This window comes from Sprattus sprattus (assembly GCF_963457725.1).
Source record: "Sprattus sprattus genome assembly, chromosome: 14".
NCBI classification, from domain to species: domain Eukaryota; kingdom Metazoa; phylum Chordata; class Actinopteri; order Clupeiformes; family Clupeidae; genus Sprattus; species Sprattus sprattus.
Genome location: NC_137912.1, coordinates 11,709,397 through 11,730,107, shown reverse-complemented (window position 1 = coordinate 11,730,107; position 20,711 = coordinate 11,709,397). Strand labels below are relative to the sequence as shown.

The 20,711-nt window shown below is 43.8% G+C and overlaps 1 protein-coding gene across 1 annotated transcript; it reads right to left on the bottom strand.

Moving 5' to 3' along the window:
* Positions 1 to 2,537: 2,537 nt before the first annotated feature.
* On the bottom strand, positions 2,538 to 20,524 carry adam23a (ADAM metallopeptidase domain 23a; the record flags this gene model as incomplete). Its single annotated transcript, XM_080850850.1, has 26 exons — positions 2,538 to 2,583; positions 5,768 to 5,858; positions 7,609 to 7,720; positions 8,042 to 8,210; positions 8,442 to 8,561; positions 9,020 to 9,125; positions 9,445 to 9,508; positions 9,803 to 9,853; positions 10,014 to 10,094; positions 10,191 to 10,277; positions 10,991 to 11,062; positions 11,768 to 11,867; positions 12,159 to 12,210; positions 12,342 to 12,429; positions 12,961 to 13,045; positions 14,097 to 14,263; positions 14,454 to 14,522; positions 14,865 to 14,930; positions 15,231 to 15,328; positions 15,549 to 15,621; positions 15,824 to 15,887; positions 16,127 to 16,209; positions 16,641 to 16,704; positions 17,934 to 18,010; positions 19,370 to 19,596; positions 20,446 to 20,524. 26 exons carry the CDS (start codon positions 20,522 to 20,524, stop codon positions 2,538 to 2,540), a joined length of 2,391 nt encoding a protein of 796 aa, XP_080706976.1.
* Between the last annotated feature and the right edge of the window lie 187 nt (positions 20,525 to 20,711).

Sequence of the window (20,711 nt, the reverse complement as noted above, 5' to 3'; positions counted from 1 at the left end):
TTTCAGTGCAGGAGAAACCTTCCTATGTACTGTATGTGTATACAGCCGCGGAAAAAATTAAGAGACCACTTCAAAATGATCAGTTTCTCTGGTTTTACTATTTATTGGTATGTGTTAAAGTAAAATGTACATTTTTGTTTTATTCTATAACCTACTGGCAACATTCCTACCAAATTTCAAATAAAAATATTGTCATTTAGATCATTTATTTGCAGAAAAATGACAATTGGTCAAAATAGCAAAAAAGATGCAGTGTCTTCAGATCTCGAATAATGCAAAGAAAACAAGCTCATATTCATTTTTAAACTACACATTACTAATGCTTTAACTTAGGAAGAGTTCAGAAATCAATATTTGGTGGAATAACCTTGATTTAAAGTCACAACTTTCATGTGTCTTGGCATGCTCTCCACCAGTCTTTCACATTGCCGTCGGGTGACTTTATGCTACTCCTGGCGCAAGAATTCAAGCAGTTCGGCTTCTTTTCATGGCTTGTGACCATCCATCTGGGCTTTCTTACAACTCTCAGTTGGAGTTGGTGTACTGTCATGATACAACTCTCTATCAGAGCTCATCTTGTCTCATTAACCATTACCTGATCGAGGTGGTTGCTCTGTTACATGTCAGTAGTGGGTGGAGGAGAAAACACAATCAAATGTATAAAGTAAAGAAACACAAACACAGAGGCGTTGTCAAGTGATACAATACTTTGTCAAGTCCTTTATTTAAATATTTTTGATGGTGTTCCCATGGGAACATGAGATGATGCTGAGAAAGAACGAGGAGATGAGAGCGGACACCCACGTAACCTTAAAAATGGTACACAGGACACCCAACGTGTAGACCTCTAGCCCAAAAAACTCTGGAAAGATCCCTTCAAACTCTTTGTTCCTACAATTGCACTCGATTGGAAAATTCGGCTTTCTCTATCACAAAGGACACAAGTGGTTACTTCCACCATGTCAGACAAATGAACATGATCAGATGAGTTTTGACTTTTGGACTTTTTTTTTTCATTATTGTTCCTGTGTTTACCAGAAGCTTGTTATAGAGACAAATGTTGAAGTGGCCAAGCATATAAAAGGCTGCCTTATCGTTTCAGTAGCTAAAACATGATTTTAGTAATATCTTCATAGTATCATTAAAGAATCATTACCAATCAGTAGGTCTGTGCAATGTTTTCCTTTGCATAGTAAGTAAGAGTTAGTTGTATTTTTTAATCCTTTGACATGCAGTAACCATGGGAAGCAGAGCAGTTGGGAAGGGCTGCCCTCTTAATAGTCTTGATCATGCAGCTCCTCAACAGACTGTAGTGTCTATCAACATGTTTTGTGAGAACACTGGGCAAAAAAGGGTAATGTTAGCACTGTTACCATATTTATCATGTGTGGCACTTGTGTATGAGAGTGTGTGGGTGTGTTTGTGTGTTTGTGTGTATGTGTGTATGTGTGTGTGTGTGTGTGTGTGTGTGTGGGTGTGTATGTGTATGTGTATGTGTATGTGTATGTGTATGTGTATGTGTATGTGTATGTGTATGTGTATGTGTATGTGTATGTGTTTGTGTATGTGTATGTGTATGTGTGCTTGTCTGCGTTGTCTGTGTGTTTTTCTGTGTGAAGTTCCCTGTTTTTGTGTTGTTCTGGAAAAGTTGTTAACACTGCTCACAAGTGCTCCCTTGCACTTTTCTTTGTCTATAATTGGCCAAAATATTCCCCCTTCTGATCTTTTTTTTCTTTCCATAATTTTTGTAATTAATACAGCCAAAACACCTGCAAGACAACATGCTAAAATTCTAACAAAAAAAATGCAAGTTATGTAATAGTGTAAAATGATATGTTGAGACTCAATATTTGATCTATGTTCTCAATGGTGACATTAAAAGCCTCTTCCTTCAGGGACTCACGTTGCCGGTAGCAACGCTACCATGTAGGGATGTCAGCAGTCCATCCTGGATGCCTTACATCTCTTTTCCATGGATTCGTGTTCATAGTCATTGACCGACTGAGTGATTGATTGTACTTGTACTTTTTTGTTTTCTTCTCTTTTTCGATTTGAATGGGTGACTCACTTCAGCCATGCAGTGCCTCAGCCAGGACACATCATGCTGGGGTTCCGCATGGAAGGTCAAAGTGCGCTGTACAGGAAGTCATGCCTGATGGGTGGGCTTTCAGAGCGCCCCAGCACACTACACCACTCTGTGTCTCTGTCAGGTGGGGGAGACTCTGTGGAGGTGAGGAGAGGGGAGGAGAGGGGGAAAAGAAGAGTAGTTGGGAACAAGTCAAAGTCTATTTGGGGGAAAGGAGGGGAAAAATTGGGTGGGGGTGAGGGTGGGTACTGTAGTTCCAAACAACTACAAATGGAAGATGCTCAGTAGTCTTCAGTTGTTTCATTCATTATCGTTGTTCCGTTTGGTGTCTTCAAGTAAATACTAACGCTAGGTTAGCAGCAGGAAAGGGTAAGGAGGAGTCCAGCGAATGTCAGATCGACTGAATCCAGCACAGGATCTGACCCCAGAGTGCACAGCCTCATCCAGTCCTCTAGATGGCGCTGGCATTGGCGTCGTAACGTCGTTTCTTGACGTTTCTTTGCGACACAGCGGGTAAGGTTGGGTGGAACAGAGAAAAGAAGTAGTTAGATCAGGCAGTGTCAAGAGGAAACATAGCCAACATGGACCCCTTCCAGAGAAGCATGTTGCCACTCCTGCCCCTAATATCGACACACAGGCTATACAGGCTATACTGCCTTACACAGGCTATACAGGCTATACTGCCTTACACAGGCTATACAGACTATACTGCCTTACACAGGCTATACTGCCTTACACAGGCTATACAGACTATACTACATTACACAGGCTATACAGACTATACTGCCTTACACAGGCTATACAGGCTATACTGCGTTACACGGGCTATACAGGCTATACTGCCTTACACAGGCTATACTGCCTTACACAGGCTATACAGACTATACTGCCTTACACAGGCTATACTGCCTTACACAGGCTATAGAGCCCATCAGACTTCTCTAACACAATATGAGTCTTCCTCAAAGAGACGATGTCAACGTCAGCTTCATGTTTTGTCTTACAAATAACTGAGCTTTGCTTTCCAAAATCAGAACTTCTCACGATCATAACTTTGTTGAATAACAACTTTTGGCTTGTTTTTGAAAACAAGTTTGTAAGTGTGTGTAAAGGTGCTCGAATGATCAGGGCAGGAATGGCAATCATCCATACGGCTTCCAAGACAAGAGGAATGGGTTAAGGAGGAGACTCCTCCCACTGTGAGTGTGAATGAAGGCCAATGCGAGCATCACGGAAAGATTGAAAACATAAATTAAAAGAGACATTACCTTCTGTGAGAGAACACTAACACGAACAGAGAGACAGGAAATGCAGTCTACCACACTGAAGGATGGTCAGTAGAGAGAAGGGGCGTCACACAGCACCAACTACAACACCGACAAATACCGACACCAACGCACACCGAACGAGAAAGGGAGTGGGGGGGTTGGGGGATGTGGGGGAATTTTTTTTTTTAGGAGAAGGGGGTCATCGAACACAACCTCCCCTTAGTGTGGCATAATGTGGGGCATCCGAGACTGAGTTACATGCATATCTGTTTCCTCTAGTGAGGTGACGAGAGACGCCACTAGCGCAGACTATTTTCGGGGGTGGTAAGTGGTGGTGAAGGTGGTGGTGGTGGTAGGGGGGAAGGTGTTGGGGGAGTGGAGGGGGGGTTAGGGGTTAGGTTAGGGGGGCATGCAGGTGCGTGTGAAGCGCGCGTCTGTACCAGGTCTCTGTGAAGCATTCAGCACAGGCAGCCGAGTGTCAGGTGAGGTCCGGGGTGGGGGGGTGAGGAGGGCTCTTGCTCTGCTCTAGTGCGAGGCGGGTTGGGGGTAGGCCCCCCCCCCCCAAAGGCCTTCCAGGAGGATTAGAGGGGCGGGCGTGGCAGCCAGCTAGCCATGGCACAAAGGCTGCAACCGACCAAAAAAAAAAAAAAAGCAAACGACGGGAGAAGAGGGGACGGGAGAGGACAGGGACATGTCCACCAGCCTCTCCCCCCTCTCTTTCTCTGTCTGCCCCCTCTCTGCTCAGCTTATACTTTCACCCTTTGCATTGAGAGTGGAGGAAAGGGGAAGGTGGATAGGAGGGAAAATAAGGGTGGGGTGGAGAGAGGGATCACGAGATCACAAGAGAGGAGAGAGAAAGAGAGAGAGAAAGAGAGAAAGAGAGAGAGAGAGAGCGAGAGAGAGAGAGAGAAAGATCACCGCAAGGAGAGTGGGTCAGATCAGAAAGTCGTCAGCCTTCCACCCCACCCCACACCCCCCTCCCGGCCCACCCTGCACACCCTGTAAGCTACCTGAACTCTACCCAAATGTCTTCCCCCCCCCCCAAACAGGTTTGCCCAGCCTTTGTGCGCGGCACTGGTGGCGCTTGCCTCTCAGCTCAATGCTGCCACCAGTCCAGTCAACATGCAAAAAAAAGCCTCCGTGGCCATAGTCAAGATGCTGTGCAAACCAACATGCTAGAGTGGGTAAACTCTTAAAAAGACAAATGCCAATAAGTGATTTTAAGGCTACTCTGATATGGACCTTTACCCATAATTCTCTGTCCTATATTCTAAACAAAACCAGCAGTGATAAGTCTGTATTCCGTGGTGACATTTCCTAACCTCTACAATAAGGAGGGACAAAACTGTGTTGTCTCACTTTATGAACTACATGAATTTTCCATTTGACCTTAATTGACTTCTTATAATGCTTATAATTTCACTATAACCAATTATTCAGATTTAGAAAAATGTGGTTAAATGTGGAACTACCCATTAGTTGTCCACTGAGGCTTAGTCAGGGGTCATATACTGTAGTGACTATAGCCCCAATGAAACTCAGCTATCACTGATGATAAACGAACTAACGCATCAGCAACAGTTACAAGATAAATTACATTTACATACAATGAACTCAATAATTATTAATTGAAAATGTATACATAACACAGAATTGATTGTAATACGGCATACTGTACTTGGTGAATCACATTGTATTTGAATACTTTTACTTCTTTGTGTCATTGCTAATATCTTAAACTTTAACTTATTGTATTTATTTAGCACGCATGCATGTCAAGCTTTGGGCTATCAGTCTGCTAGAGATTCTGCTAGAGTGTACAGAGGCTTATCCACCATCTTGCAGTCAGTATACAGCAGTGTGTAAATAAATGTATGTATATATGTTAAAGTTTAGATCTTAAAGACTAAAGAAGATGATTGCTAAATGTGCCCATACTGGTACTATACCATAATGCATCCTGAGTAAGAAGGTCAAGTTTCAGTTTCAGTGATGCTTTTACTTAGACTAACTCATGCTTTTTCGCATTTATAGATGCTGTATAGACCTGATATTCAGGTTTGAGCTTTTAAACTTAGCATGTAAACATAGTCGTCTGTTTCATCTTGGTCTTATACCTTTGCTCTTTGAGACCAAAAATTGATGAATCAGGGAGTCTTTTAAACGGTGTACTTTAAAAGCCTTATTCCAGACACCCCCTGGACCTTCAAAGTTTTGTTTTGACTGACTGCTGTGTTTTTTGGCTATTGTCCTTTTTTTAAGTCGTTCCGTATAAGTCGCTATGGAGCATCTGTTATCTGTAGCAGAAGCTCAGGCCTTGTGTCTTGAGTGGCAAAATGAGAAGAGAGATAAAGAGAAACGCCTGAGTGCAGGCGCGCAGGCAGGAAAGAAAGCATGCGGTTGCATCTCTTACTTAAAACCCCAGCCCGTCCCCCCCAGAACAATGGCCGCCATCAGGATAGCCCCCGCGATGGAGCCTATGATAAGGTTGGTGGCACTAGGACCTGCAGAGGTGGCGGAGGGGAAGGGTGAGGGACATAGGAGGAGGGGGAGGAAGGGGGGGAGAGGGGAGGAAGGGGGAGAAGACACCACATGAGCGCAGGGGACCCCCTTAAAAGCTGGGGGTCAACATATCAAAGGAGATAAAGCAGAGGTCAGCTCAACGGGATAGCGTGTGTTTGTGTGTATATGTATGTGTGTGTATGTTTGTTTGTGCATGTAGGGATGTGTGAGTGTGCTGTCTCTAAAGAAGCCAAGTGTGGAACTCAACTGTTAATGTTGATTTGTGCGTGTGTGTGTGTATGTGTGTGTGTTTGGAAGAGTGAAGGAATCATTTTACACTTGAATTATTCACAACTATATCGCCACGTTACATTTAGAGGACTGGCTCTGCAAACAATAAAATGTACACGTGTTTCCAACTTACAACATTTACATTCATTTGTTAAGACACGGGAAAAGATCAGCAAAGACATATTGGGTGTCCAAATGGGTTTGCTATAGTTTTGCAGCACAGCTGTGAGTGTACCCTAACGCTAACGCCAGCGCTAGCAGCATGTGTTTGTGTTGCTTTGGTCATCAAACAGATCTTTGCTGATTATCATTTCTGAGGTAAGAGGAAAAGACATGCAAATTTTATTAATTGCTTAACAAGTCCTTAAAGAAACAGGTCGCTGCAGACTTCATACTGTAGAGTTTTACTGGAATGTGAATGGAATGTGACCACACACACAGTGTGGTGGTCCGTGGTGGTGATGTCATATTCATCTGCTTCGTTACTGTATCTACTAACACTTAGCCAACTCTGGAACATCCACCGTCTGTCACTCTCCTTGTGCCTTCCAATGGGAGGATGGAATCATTAGCTGATTGGCTGATTTGTGTGTGCGGGTGGGTAGAAGTGTATATTTTAATATTCAAATATGCCCCACATGGCCGGGCTAAGGGGGGCACCAAACACTGGATTTCAATCACAGTCAACGGAAAAGGGGAGGCAAAGGAGGTCACCCGTCAATCAAAATCACAAATCCATCACATGACACTGACATGTCCAAGCACAGGGCACCATCACGGTCACCACAGAACGACAAAGCCACCACTGGGAGGACAGGAACACACACACACACACACACACACACACACACACACACACACACACACACACACACACACACAAACACACTCACACACACACACCACTCATACAACGGGGTCACATATTCTCCCTTAAAATCTGGGAGAATGGCGAAAGGGAGAAGCAGTTCTTACTCTATTCCCCACCCTGTGCCTCCAAAAATCACCCCCAGGGCCAGAATGGTCCCTGCCACTGCCCCTATCAGTCTGTTAGTGGCCACGCTCACTGCGCAGAGGAAATAGGGGTGATTTCAATAGAGCAACAAAAGACTCAAAAAAGAAAAAAATAATCCCTGCTCAACTGTAAATCCAGTCTGTAAATTTGGGCAAATACAGATTTACACATAATAAGAAACTCACGTCTGAAGACAACATTGATAAATAAAACTATAGTCTGCACACATGAAGAAAATCAGTAGTAATTGGTGATGAGCTACCTGGGGATAACACGTATCATGTGAGGAGGTAGAATGCATGGTGAGAATGTGTGTGTATGTGGGGCGAGGGGGCTGTGTGGGGGGGTGGGTGGCACGTGTGTGTATGTGTAGGCGTGTGTGTGTATGTGTAGGAATGTGTGTATGTGTGTGTGTAAGATATAAAGAAATTAACAAGAGTACAGACCCTTGGGGCCATCGTCCGGGACGGTGGGCGGCTCTTTTAGGGGGTCGTGCATACTGCAGTCTGTGCCCGCCCACGTGGAGTCACACGTGCACGTGGCTTCATTATTGCACACCTGTGACAGGTAAGGGGGACACATTAAAAGGGCTCCAGGATTGTTACAGTGCATTTTCGTCTAAGGGACACAGTGAAAGACAGAGAGAGAGAGAGATGTGAAAAACTTGTAGGTGACAGAGAAGAATCAAGGGATAGATAGATAGACACATACTACCACTACAAAAAAGGAGAGAAGAAATGAGAAGAAATGAAGGGAAAGAGCCTGAGAGAGAGACCGGAGAGAGCTTCGCAAAGTTTATTAATTTAATCTTCTCCATATCAAAGATGTATTAAATCTGTGACTTCTGTTACAGTAAAGGTCAAAGGGTCAGGCTCTTACCCCATGCGCGGAGCAGATGCGTCCGTTGGGGCCCGAGGGGCAGGCAGTGATGTTCAGGGAAGAGATGGGCATACACTTTCGCTCAAGGCACACCATGGAGGGGCCACATGGAGAACCCTCATCCATGTACCCCAGATCAGTGTCATCGTCCATCAACACATGGCCACCGCTGCACAGAGGAGAGACAAAGGGGGAGAGAAAGGGGGAGAGAAAGAGACAGAGAGAGAGGGGGGTGGAGAGTACTGCCAGTAAAAATAGAACACAGATTTCACTTTTTCCTATGTATCTGTCTAAACATAGTATGTGATAAAGGTAAGCAGGCTTTGTGCTTCGGTTAATGTAAGCATGATAGCAGGCTTGTGTGTGCACATGACTGCGTTTGTACATGAGTTTTGCTGACCTGCAGTCCACCAGTCTCCCCTGGTGGTTGAATGTGGTTGGGGTGATGTCACCCCTCATTGTTCCGATGCGCGGGTTCCTTCCAATTTTGGAGCACAGCAGATAGCCACAGAACACATCGCTGCAGACAGAGACAGAGAGAGAGTGAGGGGAGGGTTGGGGGTTGTGAGAGAGGGTATAGTAAATGTTTTGGAAAAACCTGTAAGACTCTCCTTGAGAAATAAAATCTTCTACAACAGTGGTTCCCAAACCTCTTACAGTCCCGTTCATACCCCTGGGGGTACACGTACCCCAGTTTGGGAACCAAGTGGGGTTCTATAATAATGGTTTGGATGGTTCACTGTGGAATCTTTGAAGGGTTCAGTTGATCTACTACAGACATGGCTGCCCCTCGACTGCATGTTGTTCTCGTCCATCTACTTCATTTTACTTTTATACTTCTATCTATGGCCCTGAGTGAACACTCATGAAATCAAATTCGTCAGGTGTGTGTGTATGTGGGTGGCTGGGTGGGTGGATGTGTGTGTGTGTGTCTGTGTTGGTCTGTGTGTGTCTGTGTGTGTTTGTGGAGAGACTGACTGTTTGCTGCAGGGCAGCCACTTCTCTCCATCTCGCCCACAGTTGCCCTTCTCTGTTCCCTCTGTGTTCAGCTTCTCATAGCAGTACTTCTCCGAGCCTCCGGCCTCTGGGAGAACAACAGGATGGGCAACACAAGGCAGGTGTAGAAAAAGAGAGAGAGAGAAAGAGAGAGCGAGAGAGAGAGAGAAAGAGAGAAGAGAAGAGGACGAGGATAAAAGGAGGCAAACAAGCAGAGGAGAGATGAAGAGAGGAGTCACCTCTCTGATCCGGTGTTCTGTGTTCATAGCTGAATCACATCATCTCTGCTGTTTTTAACTGGCGTGGGTGTACCTGTTCTGCTAAAACACCTGCTGCAGTGTTTATGGCATGTGTGTACCTGTTCTGCTAATACACAGTATGCAGTGTTTATAAAGCCTGGAACTTACTGGAACCCCAGATGTACTTGCACTGGTTCTCACGGCTCTTGCACTCCCCGCCGTAGCAACGACCCTGAAAGAAGGTCACCAGTACAGCAGGTCATCATCTATATATTTTTTCCAATTGGTTCTCAACGTTTTGTCGATGTTACATTACGTTAGCAACATGGAAATGGAAAGGTTACTATCCCAATATGGTTTTTTGTGTTTTTTTTATGTATTCGATTATCATTTGTTTTATGACTGAAGTTCATCATAGCTTATAAACAGGATTTATCAGGCACACTGAATGAATACAGTGACCCTAAACCTATTATAAATGTTTTTGATTAATGAGTCTATCTCTGTTTGTCATCGTGGTTCTCACCTGGTTAAGCTGACAGGAGTAGCCGTCCTGCTTGTGAAGGTTTGGAGGGCACTGGTTGATGACAGACGCATAAGAAATGTTTCAGTGTTTGTCCTCAGCGGACAGCTTGATATGAATTTTCTTTGATGCTGCCTTTGTGTTTGTGAATTTGTTTACTGTACAGCTTGCAATGTGTATGCATTTGCATGCATGCTGTGTGTGTGAAAGACACCTGTCCTGAGTCTCCAGAGCAGGTTTCTGAAATGTCGCAATCGTTGACAGCGTAGCGACAGCTGTACCCTCGTGGGTAAAACTGCAAAAAGTTAAGAATTTGAGAAAAAAAATTGCCCCCGAGGACAAAGATTAAATGCCTTGAGGGTGAGAGGTCAAAGTGGAGAAAGAGACTCACCAAGCAGGTGACATTACAGCAGGGGCCATCACTGCAGTGGGCACCGTTAGACAGAGAACACTTCTTACAGCAGTCCTTGTAGCACTCCTACAACACAGAAATAACAGCCACATAAAACACTCACACACACACACACACACACACACACACAAATATAGTAGACGAAATTACTCTTAATCTTAAATGGCAAAAGCTTTCTAGAAAATAACAGATGACATGTACCATACTACCACGAATAAGTGATGACATAGAATAATAACAAGATTGCAAAAGACATTGCAAAACCACAAAATTCGAAATAAGGAATTTTTGTGGGAGAAAACTGGAGATATATAGCGTTCATTAAATACAAAAATGTAGTTAAATCAATTTTGAAATAAATAAAAACAAAAGGGCATAAAGCATAACAATATGAAATCACTATAGTCTGAAATGTAAAGTTGACCAGTAATACGATTCCAATAATTTTACAAATAACAGTAACAATGAAAGACTGACTATAATAGCCAGCTATTTTGCAGATGACATGAAAAGGGCCCTGATGCACTACCACACTAATGTATGTATCAGGAACAGCAATTAACATGGCATGCTAGCAAGACATCCAAAGCAAGAAAGACAGTGAGCTATTCAACTGGATACTAACAAGAACATGACTTCAACCAGAATGTCTTAGAAAGAGTGCATGGCTTGTATGGAGTACAACACTAATATTTGTGCATAACATTGTTAACAGTGGGTGATGATTGCGTAGTGAGAAATGACTGCATGAGTCTGTAGTTCACAGGACTGTTACTCACCATTCGTGCGCCACAGTCACACTCCTCTCCCACCTCCACATATCCATTGCCACACTCTGTGGCCTCAAGCAGCTGTTGACACAAACAAGTCGGGTCAGAGCACACTGCATGTTGCTTTACAGGTACCGCAAAGGACACTGTAGTATATTAGTAAAATCACTGTACGAGTCTGTGAGTGTTTAAAAATGTAAGAAGTTGTGTGAGCCTGTGGTTGCCTGTGGATATGTATATATGTGCTGTGTATGTATGTGTGTGTGTGTGTGTGTGTGCGTGCGTGTGTGCACATGCTCATGTGTGCTTAAATTGGATAAGTGTGCACTCTCATGGTTATGTGTGTGTTTAACACTCTCATGGTTGTGTGTGTGTGTTAAAGTGTGCAATCCTGTAGTTGTGTGTGTGTTAAACACGCTCATGGTTGTGTGTGTGTTAAAGTGTGCAATCCTGTAGTTGTGTGTGTGTTAAAGTGTGAACTCTCCTGGTTGTGTGTGTGTGTTAAAGTGTGCGTTATCGTGGTTGTGTGTGTGTTAAAGTGTGCACTCCTGTAGTTGTGTGTGTGTTAAACACTCTCATGGTTGTGTGTGTGTTAAAGTGTGCATTCTCGTGGTTGTGTGTGTGTTAAATTGTGCATTCTTGTGGTTGTGTGTGTGTTAAACACTCTCAGGGTTGTGTGTGTGTTAAAGTGTGCACTCTCGTGGTTGTGTGTGTGTTAAAGTGTGCACTCCCAGATTTGTGTGTGAGGTAAATTATCGATTATGTTGCCTGTGTGTAAAGTTTCACCTTATTAGGTCTGTTAAACAGACAAGAAGCTCCACCCCTCAACAGGAATGTCTTATAATCAGATATGCTGCATTTGGAGAATTTGCGAGGGTGCTGCACCCTACGTTCATGTGCCATAAACAAGGAGACATAAAGAGAGAGAGAGAGAGAGTTTGAATGCAGATACTAACAGAATGCAACTGTGTGACGAAACAATCCTAACATCCTGACAACACAGGATTTTAACAACAAAAACAATTGTTGATGATGCTTAAAAAAAATCCATTATGCTCCTAAATCAATAACATACAGTAATGGACATTACATACAGTAACAAAGTCATGTATTCTTCATTAGTGTGTGTGTGTGTGTGTGTGTGTGTGTGTGAGTGTGTGTATCTGTGTGTCCATACCCTGTATCCTCCATAATGCATCCAATCCAAGAGTCCATACAGCCACACTCCTCTGTGAGAGACACAAAGAGACGCGTATGAACATGGATAGAAAGAGCAGCTTCAGTTACGTGGCATGGCAGTACCCCATGCGCTGTGTGTGTACAGTAGGACCATCTGCCACAGGCTGACTAAGGTACGTACTCCGCCTGGTTGGGGGGTCCCACTGGATGCCAAGGTTCTGTGCCAGGCTCTGCGAGAGAGAGGCTGCCATGGTCCAAGTAGTGCCATACTGGTGATGGGTGGTGTGAAGGCAAAGACAAAGACAAAGACAAACATAGTTAAAAAAAAACTCCCCGGAAAAAGACTGAGCAACAATACACACCAACAACAACAATAATAATAGTGGCAATAATAAACATCGTCAGAATAGGAGGAGGAACAAGAGGCTTGTTAACAACCGGGTATACAACATGGCTTACATACGTTTACAAAGACAGAATGACAGTGTTGAAAAAGACAGACATAAAAATGAAGGAAGATGACAACAAAGTGATTAAATGAAACTTCACACTGGACACTGAGGGAAGCAGAGTAAAAGTGAAAAGAGCTAAATGTGAGAGGACAGAGAGAAACAAGGATTGGCTAGAAGAGAGAGAGAGAGTGAGAGAGAGAGAGAGAGAGAGACTGTGCAAAATGGAGTATATGACTATATGTAAGAGGACTTTATGAGGTTGACAGGAGGAAAACTCTCTGTGAGATAGTGATGTTCAGAGACATTCAGACGCCGCAGAGGAACGGACAAAACCATAGCTGCTCTCACCTCGTTGACCCCGACTCCCCGCGCTGGTGAACACACCCCGCCGATGTAAGCCACGCTGCTCCGACCATAGTGGAAAGTCACATTCCTGCGAGGGGGGAGAGAAGTGCTGCGTTGCTAATGCTCACCGTTAAATTATTCAGTTGAAAAGGTCTGCATCTGCAGAGGTACTATTTATGCCTTCCGTGGAGGTTAGATCAAATGTATGTGATGTGGACAAAAAAAGAAAACGTCCAGAAATGCCAGTGAAAAGCGTAATATCAATTTTGGGGGAAATTGAGAGGAAAAAAATCACTCTTGCAACTTTGTTTTGTGCAATCATTGCTTCAGTGAATATTACGTAATTTAATTTGCTGTTACACAACCATGGTTGCTCCATACTAGCTTATCTATGCTAAAACTATCACTATCACAAAACATGGTCTCCAAATATGAGTCCAAACAAATGCAGGGAGTTTCCATAATTGTATCGTAATCCACGTATTTTTTACAAAGTATGGAAACAAGAAGTGTTTGCACTAGCTCTCTGGTAAAAAAATTAAATAAACTAATGCTGAGAATGAATGAACCTGATGACAAAGGAACAGTCTTTAAATATACTTGCAAAAGTTGTCCCTGAAGCTGTTTTAATGCATTTGTAACTTTGTACAGAGTTTGCAGAATTTTTTCCTTTTCAGGATTTCAGGCACATTTGTTTTTTGCTTAAGCAAGTTTAAATTCTGCCCGGCTGTTCCTGTAATTAGTCAGTGTCAGCCAAATGTCTTCATTAGATCTGCCTCTGTGTTTATAGTCCTAATAAACTAATTCAGACAGATGGACACATTTATAGAGGAGGGCCTTTTTGTTCTTTCTTGTCCTATACAACACCAAGATCATGAGTTCCAAACTCTGGAGGCACACACACTGATGGAAGTGTATATCTGTACTGTGCCGCAAGTCTCCCTGGATAAAATCCTGACAATAATAATAATAATAATAATAATAATAAACTTTGTTTGTATAGCACCTTTCATACATGAATAAACATAAATAAATCTTAACAAGAATACATTCTGAAAGTGTACATTAGCTACTACTACTAGAATCTAACAAAGGTGAGTGATGACAGTTGAGAGTGGGTCCTGGCGGAGTGCACTTACGTGAAGAGGTGCACGCTGTCTGCACTCAGCTTAATGCTGGCCTGCCGGTATTTGGAGAAGTCTTTGAGCATGTCCAGTGGACGCACGCTCGGGGGGATGCGGTCCCGGTCGGTCCAGATCTCCATGCCGACCAGCACTACACGTGTGTTCAGCTGCTCCTTGAAGACCTTGAAGATTCCGCGACAGAGATGTTCAGAGATAGTCAACTAATGCCAAACCCCCAATATACCCAAATGTATATACAACATGTTGAGATCAGAGGCTCACAAGAAACTGAGGACATGCCTGAAGACAGATAGCTAGATGCTCACACACACACTCACAGCAAAAGCCACAAACCACCCTCCAGTCCCTTACCGCATCAACAAGGTTGACCACTGACTTGGCAAAATTCCTGGTATGCTTTTTGGATTTGTGTCTCTTGAACTGTAAGAAGATATTGAGCTGATGAGACATTAAAAAGAGATGCTGACTCTCTGAACAAAAGACAATAATAAGGTGACAGCGAACAATGGTCATCTGATACGACATTTTTTTTTATGACTATAAATCAAGCCTTCTACCAGTGCTTGGTCAGACATTACTGTGGCCCTCTAGTGTCACAGAACAGAAAAAAAGATGTACCCCCTTGTGGTGTCTTTGAGGTACTGTGGTAAATGGAAGTGATAATGTAATGGACACTATTGATTTATGAGGACAGCCCAATCAGTGCTGAAAAGCTTATTGATTAGTCTCTGGCGTAATTGAATTCGGAAAAGGTGCATCCACCGTGTTGTGGTCGCTGACAATCATGATCTCCAGATACTTCATCTCCTCGAACACATTACGGGGCATCTGTCTCAAGGCAGAGAATAAAAACAAAGACAAACGATCAGCAAATTATCACAGAGGAGAATCTCTCCCAGGTATGTGACCATAGAGTCTACAAACTCTCATATTTAATCTATTTCTTAAAAGGGAAGGGACAAAACTGGCAGACCGTGTCCCTTTGCTCTTTTATGGCTATAATAAACTACGTGCTGATAATTATTATGGATAACCTTCAAAAGCAGACTCTCATCTCATGCATGGGATTGGACGGGTGACAGGTCATCACAGGGATCAAAGGTTATAGGGGAAAGGTCAGATACTCACAGCTCGTTTCCTCCGGCGTCTTAGCCAGGGCATGTCGGATAAAACCCCAGCCTCTGGAACATCCTCCACTTCCTCCTCCTCCCTCTGTTTCCTCAGCTCTGCAGATAGGGATGAAGTGAAGGTTACTCGTATAACTAGACAGGACAATCTCATCAAGCAGATACATTTACACTGGTGAAAATGTTTTCATTAAAAGGAAAAAAAAACAAACATAATAAACCGCAGTTGAATCAATCTTTTATCTGCAATGTTTCCACTCCCCTAAACGAAGTTCCAGGTTATTGAGTTTTTCCTTCAAAAGAAACATTAAGCTTTTACCCAGGTCCTCTGTGTCACCCAGTGAGAGCAGAGAAGTGGCCCTGCGTAAGGTGTGGGCTCTGGCCTCCATGTCCTGAGGGGGGGGGGGGGGGGGGGGGGGGGGGGGGGGGGGGGGGGGGGATCACAGGTGTAAACAGCGCACAATTAAAGAATGAAGAATGCATTCATTTACTGTATTTGTTTACAAAAATGTCAGTCTCTTGGTTTGGAGGATTCCTAGAAGTTGCAGAGAATGTGTTGTATAGAGGACAATGTTGGAGAGTCAAGGCCATTACCGAGTAGTGCGTCTGCTTCAGAGGCTCGATGAGGTACGCAAAGTCCCCATCATCAAACATACCACTGTTTCAAAGAGAGGAGGAGAGAGGGAGAAATGTTGAAGCAGAGAGTGGGAAGGTGAGAGTGAAAGAGAGATAGAAAGAACGAGGAATAATGCAACTGCATTCACCACAAATATGCAGGCTTTTCACACCTTAACATATACAGGCCTACATACACCAGATTAAAACCTCTCCACTTGCAAACCACATGGTGTCTATGTCTTTTTTGCAAGCTCAGGAAGCCTCAGTAAGGTCTCTTACTGTAGTCCATTGCAGGTAGAGAGGGCCACACGCGAGAACTCCTTTCCTCGCACTTGGCCATGGTAATAGCAATGCTCCCCCCCCTGCAGACGCACACATATCAACACATTAAACTGATGCTGTATCATGGGGATGTATCTATAATGGGTCTAAATATAGATTTTCATTTGAAAGTGTATAGGTCTAAACATGCTTTTTTAATTTTGAAACAAATGTATAAACTCAATGTGGAGTGAAAGGTTGGTCACAAAGGATGCATACTGTATGCTCATAATTTTAAAACTATGGAACAGAGGAATAAACTTCCATTGGCATGTTTGTACCTTTGTTCCGCTCTGGTATTCAACAACAAGCATATGCATCTGTTGTGTGCCGGCCAGCTTCTTTTTCTAGAACTCTTTGTTATACAGGTCGCCACACCAACTAGATTATAAAGGGCCTTTCCAGTGGGAAAAGTCCTGCATTTAAAACTCTTACAGGAATCAAACCGGCGTATATATCTGGACCATCGTACCTTAGAAAGTACAGGTTTCCCATCCTCATAGTGTATCTCTACATAGTCTGAGGACAGCAAATCACTAGAAAACAAAGACATCAACATTAATACATTGAAGCAATTTGTCATTTCTGCCTCAAAGCTTACAGCAGCGTCATCTATAACCTCAAAAATGATATATGAGTTCCGAAATCCAAGCCATCAACTCTCATCCCTCCTCAATATACAATTATAAACCATCCTTCAAAATAAACTACACACACACACATCCATCACACATACAGTCTACTGTTTACTATACACATCATATTTATGCAAACTCGCTATTTCAGTTTACAGTCCCAAGGGCTCTTTTTAAACAAGGTAAAGTCTTTCCTGTTCAACATCCTGGAACCCGATGTAAATAGTAGATTACAATATATGTCAGGGAACAACCATGGGGGAGTTTTCATCTCATTGTGGGGTGGGAGCCATTAGTGAGTCTGAGGTGCGTTGCACTTGGTAGGCGAAGCTCAAAGCAAGAATGAAGGTGCATGGTGCTTCGTCAAGTAGTGGGGTTCGGAAGGAAGGTTTCAGCTCTGATAGTGTTGACAAACCTGCCACAACATTTACTTTCGACATGATGCACCAAAGTTCCATCCGACCTGATGAGACTATGCCAATTGAGAGCTTAATGACCGCTCTTTCGTTGGGAAATGTGAGACACACCTGCTTGGATTCTTGATTGGGAAATGGTTATTTGCTAACGCAGCTGCTCAATATGAGAACTGAAAAACCAAATACAAACCAAGTATGAACACACACACATTCTAATTCTCTATTTGTACCCCATTTCCAATTTAAGGCCTTCAAATATTTCCAGACATACTTCCTGCTATTATGCTTCAGTATACAGAAAACATCGCCTGAGCCACACAGCAATGTTAGCAGTTACAGCTGCCATGGAGCAAAATGCTGCCAGCTGTCTGGCCCTTTTTTTAAGCAGGCCTGACAATCGAAGGCCGGTAACGGTCAGTTTCTAAACATGCCCAAGGTTTCCAAATATCAGTACCACCAACCTACATTTTTAACCAAGATCATGGATATGTGCAACTAAGGGCTGGTACATTTGTCAGAGAAAGCTATATCCATATATAGGTCAAAGACACAACCTATCTGGCCTTAACAGCGAAGTAGAGAATGTCTTCCCTTAACACACACACACATACACACAGGATCTCTCTCTCTCTCTCTCTCTCTCTCTCTCTCTCATACACTGCAAACAGTCTCTCTCTTTCTCACTCACTCACACAAACACACGCACACACTTACTTGTTTAAGGAAAGGTCCAGGGTAAATGTGGACCCAAAGGCCTCTAGCTGAAAGCTTGCCTGAGCCAGGTGGATCTCCTGGTGGAGAGAAAACACGGCTAACTATCACATCTGACTCAACATGCAAATTCAGACAGGCATGACTGAAATCTTATATTCAGTTTTTTTTTTCTTTCCTTGCACGACACACGAAACAGGGACACTCAACACAAGAGAAATCAGGGACTGAAATCCCCCATGCATCCTACTCATTGAAAACAATCCCAGTGTAAGAAACTGCATTGCGTTACAATAAACTGAGTCATTTTGGAGGCACTCTGAATTCTGAAGTGATTCATAGCACAGTGAGCACACATTTTATCAGCACCACTGCTCTTGGAGAACTAAGACCCTTAGCTATGAAGCTGGCCCCCAAGCTCTGTAGTTAGAAGAGATACACAGGCAATGTGCACTTCGGCAAAGGTGAAGGATTCAGCTCTTTTTACACAACACCTTCATCTGTGGTCTGGATGTGCTAAACAGACGAGGATTCAGCATTGCTCTGGACACATGCCACAGGGTCCCAAGCAGAGATCAAAGCCTCCATCTCAGCAGTGAGAGTCAGAGGCGCTTTCCATAAATGTGAAAATCTTTAAAAAAAAAAGGGATGACAGCTCACACCCACATGCTTCCTTTCTGAAGGCTATGGAGTGAGAGGTTCTGTAGCACCAGTCTGGTATGACTGGTCTCAACTCCACTAAAATCTATTTAAAATACGACACAAGCCTAGAGACAAAACCTAATGATGGTTGAGTGCCACACCCATTAAGTTACGGTCGGTCCTTATTACATTTAGCTCTGTGCCATCTTGCAAACAGCGGCATAATTCTTCTGCTCCTTCTGTGGTTGAGACTGCACTGACAGCAGGATGTTCTCCTTCCCTCATGCACCTGAAATTTAGGAGGAGGCGTGTGCAAGAAGGCAGAGGACTAAGGGGGGAAAAACTGCAAATTTGGCTAAAAGTGTGTGTCTACATGCACGTCTGGAAAGGAAACTGCAACTTTTGCTAAAAAAAGGGTGTGCGCATGTGTGTCGGAATAGGTGTGTGTGTGTGTGTGTGTGTGTGTGTGTGTGTGTGTGTGTGTGTGTGTGTGTGTGTGTGTGTGTGTGTGTGTGTGTATGTGTGTATGTGCGCGCGTGCTGGGAAGGCAGTATTCACTTTAGCATAGTGGGCAGGAGCAGCACAATGCACCACTTCCCACAGTGGATGTGTGTGTGTGTGACTGTGGTGCTGGGAGGCTGGGAATATGCAGTTTTTACTGTTTTAACCTCCCCAGTAAAAATCTGCCTTACCAGCGGAGGCTCCAGGGAATCCCAATGCATGTGCCAAGGTACACATCTGCACTCAGAAACATACAAATACAAACACGTCTAAACACCAACACTTTTCAGGCTCACCTGGTCCTGTGAGACCTGGTTCCGCGCACGGGTGTCCAGGTCATGGTTGGTACTCTCCGACTCCTCGTTTAGGTAGTAGATAAGCCTAGCAGGATAGGTAATCGTGACCCCCTGAAACAGCCCCTGGCGCGTAGAGTTGGCGCTGTCCGACGGCGAAGCTGTCGACTCTCGCCCAGGTTTGTCTGACGCCGTGTTCCCGATGTCCACATACTCAGCGGCAGGGGAAACTGGGTTACAAACACCAGCACCTCGTTACTGACAAGATCTCCAGTTTTAAAAGGAATCCCGTCAATTATACATGAACTAGTGCTAGAAGCTGCAGCCTTCCCTTACTGCATAGAGTGAATAGAAAATGCGCCGTTTCCTTTAATGTAGAGCACAAATAACCTACCACTGGTTGTGAAATTAACTAAAAAAAGAAACGCAGGTCGGAGTAACATAAATAATCTGGTCTGTTTAAGCTCTAAGGAAAGTGAATGCATGATGATAGAGGAAAACAGACGACCAAAGACTTAACAAATTGCATTATAGGTAAGTGCTCGTAAACTTATTTACTTCGAGTGGGGAATCTGATCGGCTCTTATTTTAGGCCTATCCATACGAAATACATCAGCTGTTGCGTAATTATATCATATAGCTTTCGTATGGCCTATCAACTCCATTTTCCGTCTTTCTACTTAATTCAATTGAGGATGCCGATATGTCTCGTCGCTCATCTAGCCCACAGACCCGGATGGCCACAGCTCCCCAGATTGAGAACATCCTTTAACTTCCCCTCCATCTACCTGTGCTTTTTAAATACATCTGTTAGGTTAAATTAACAAAAATGAATACATTTAACGCCATCAGTAGGCCCTCTATGAGGTCTTGGCTGACGGGCACTCCAGTGTCTTTCCAGTCTGTATGCATCTCATAGGATTTATCAGACAGGGGTCTCCTGCCGCGCCTGGTAAGTTACAAAAGGAAAACTGAGCTATCGCTCATCACAATCATAATGAGGCCCATCTGTCAGTTGATTGAGCGCTGACAGCACAGCTCCAGAAAAATAACAAAGAAGAGCTAACAGGTTTACATACCCGTTGACGTTGAGGCAAATGGCCATTGCAAGGCGATGAGGATGCTGACGACCAGACTCAGAAGGAATATCAAATGCATGATTCATATTTGAAGGCTGTAAAATGACATTAGCGTATCAATTTACGGAGCACATCACAGTCCATCCTTTAACCACTGAGATGACACGTTTTGTTGGATTCTTGGCGTATCCCACAGGAAGAAGTAAATCCTGCGTACTGCATTTGCGATGGAGGGGTGGGGAACGCGGTAAGTCGGCGGAGGGTGG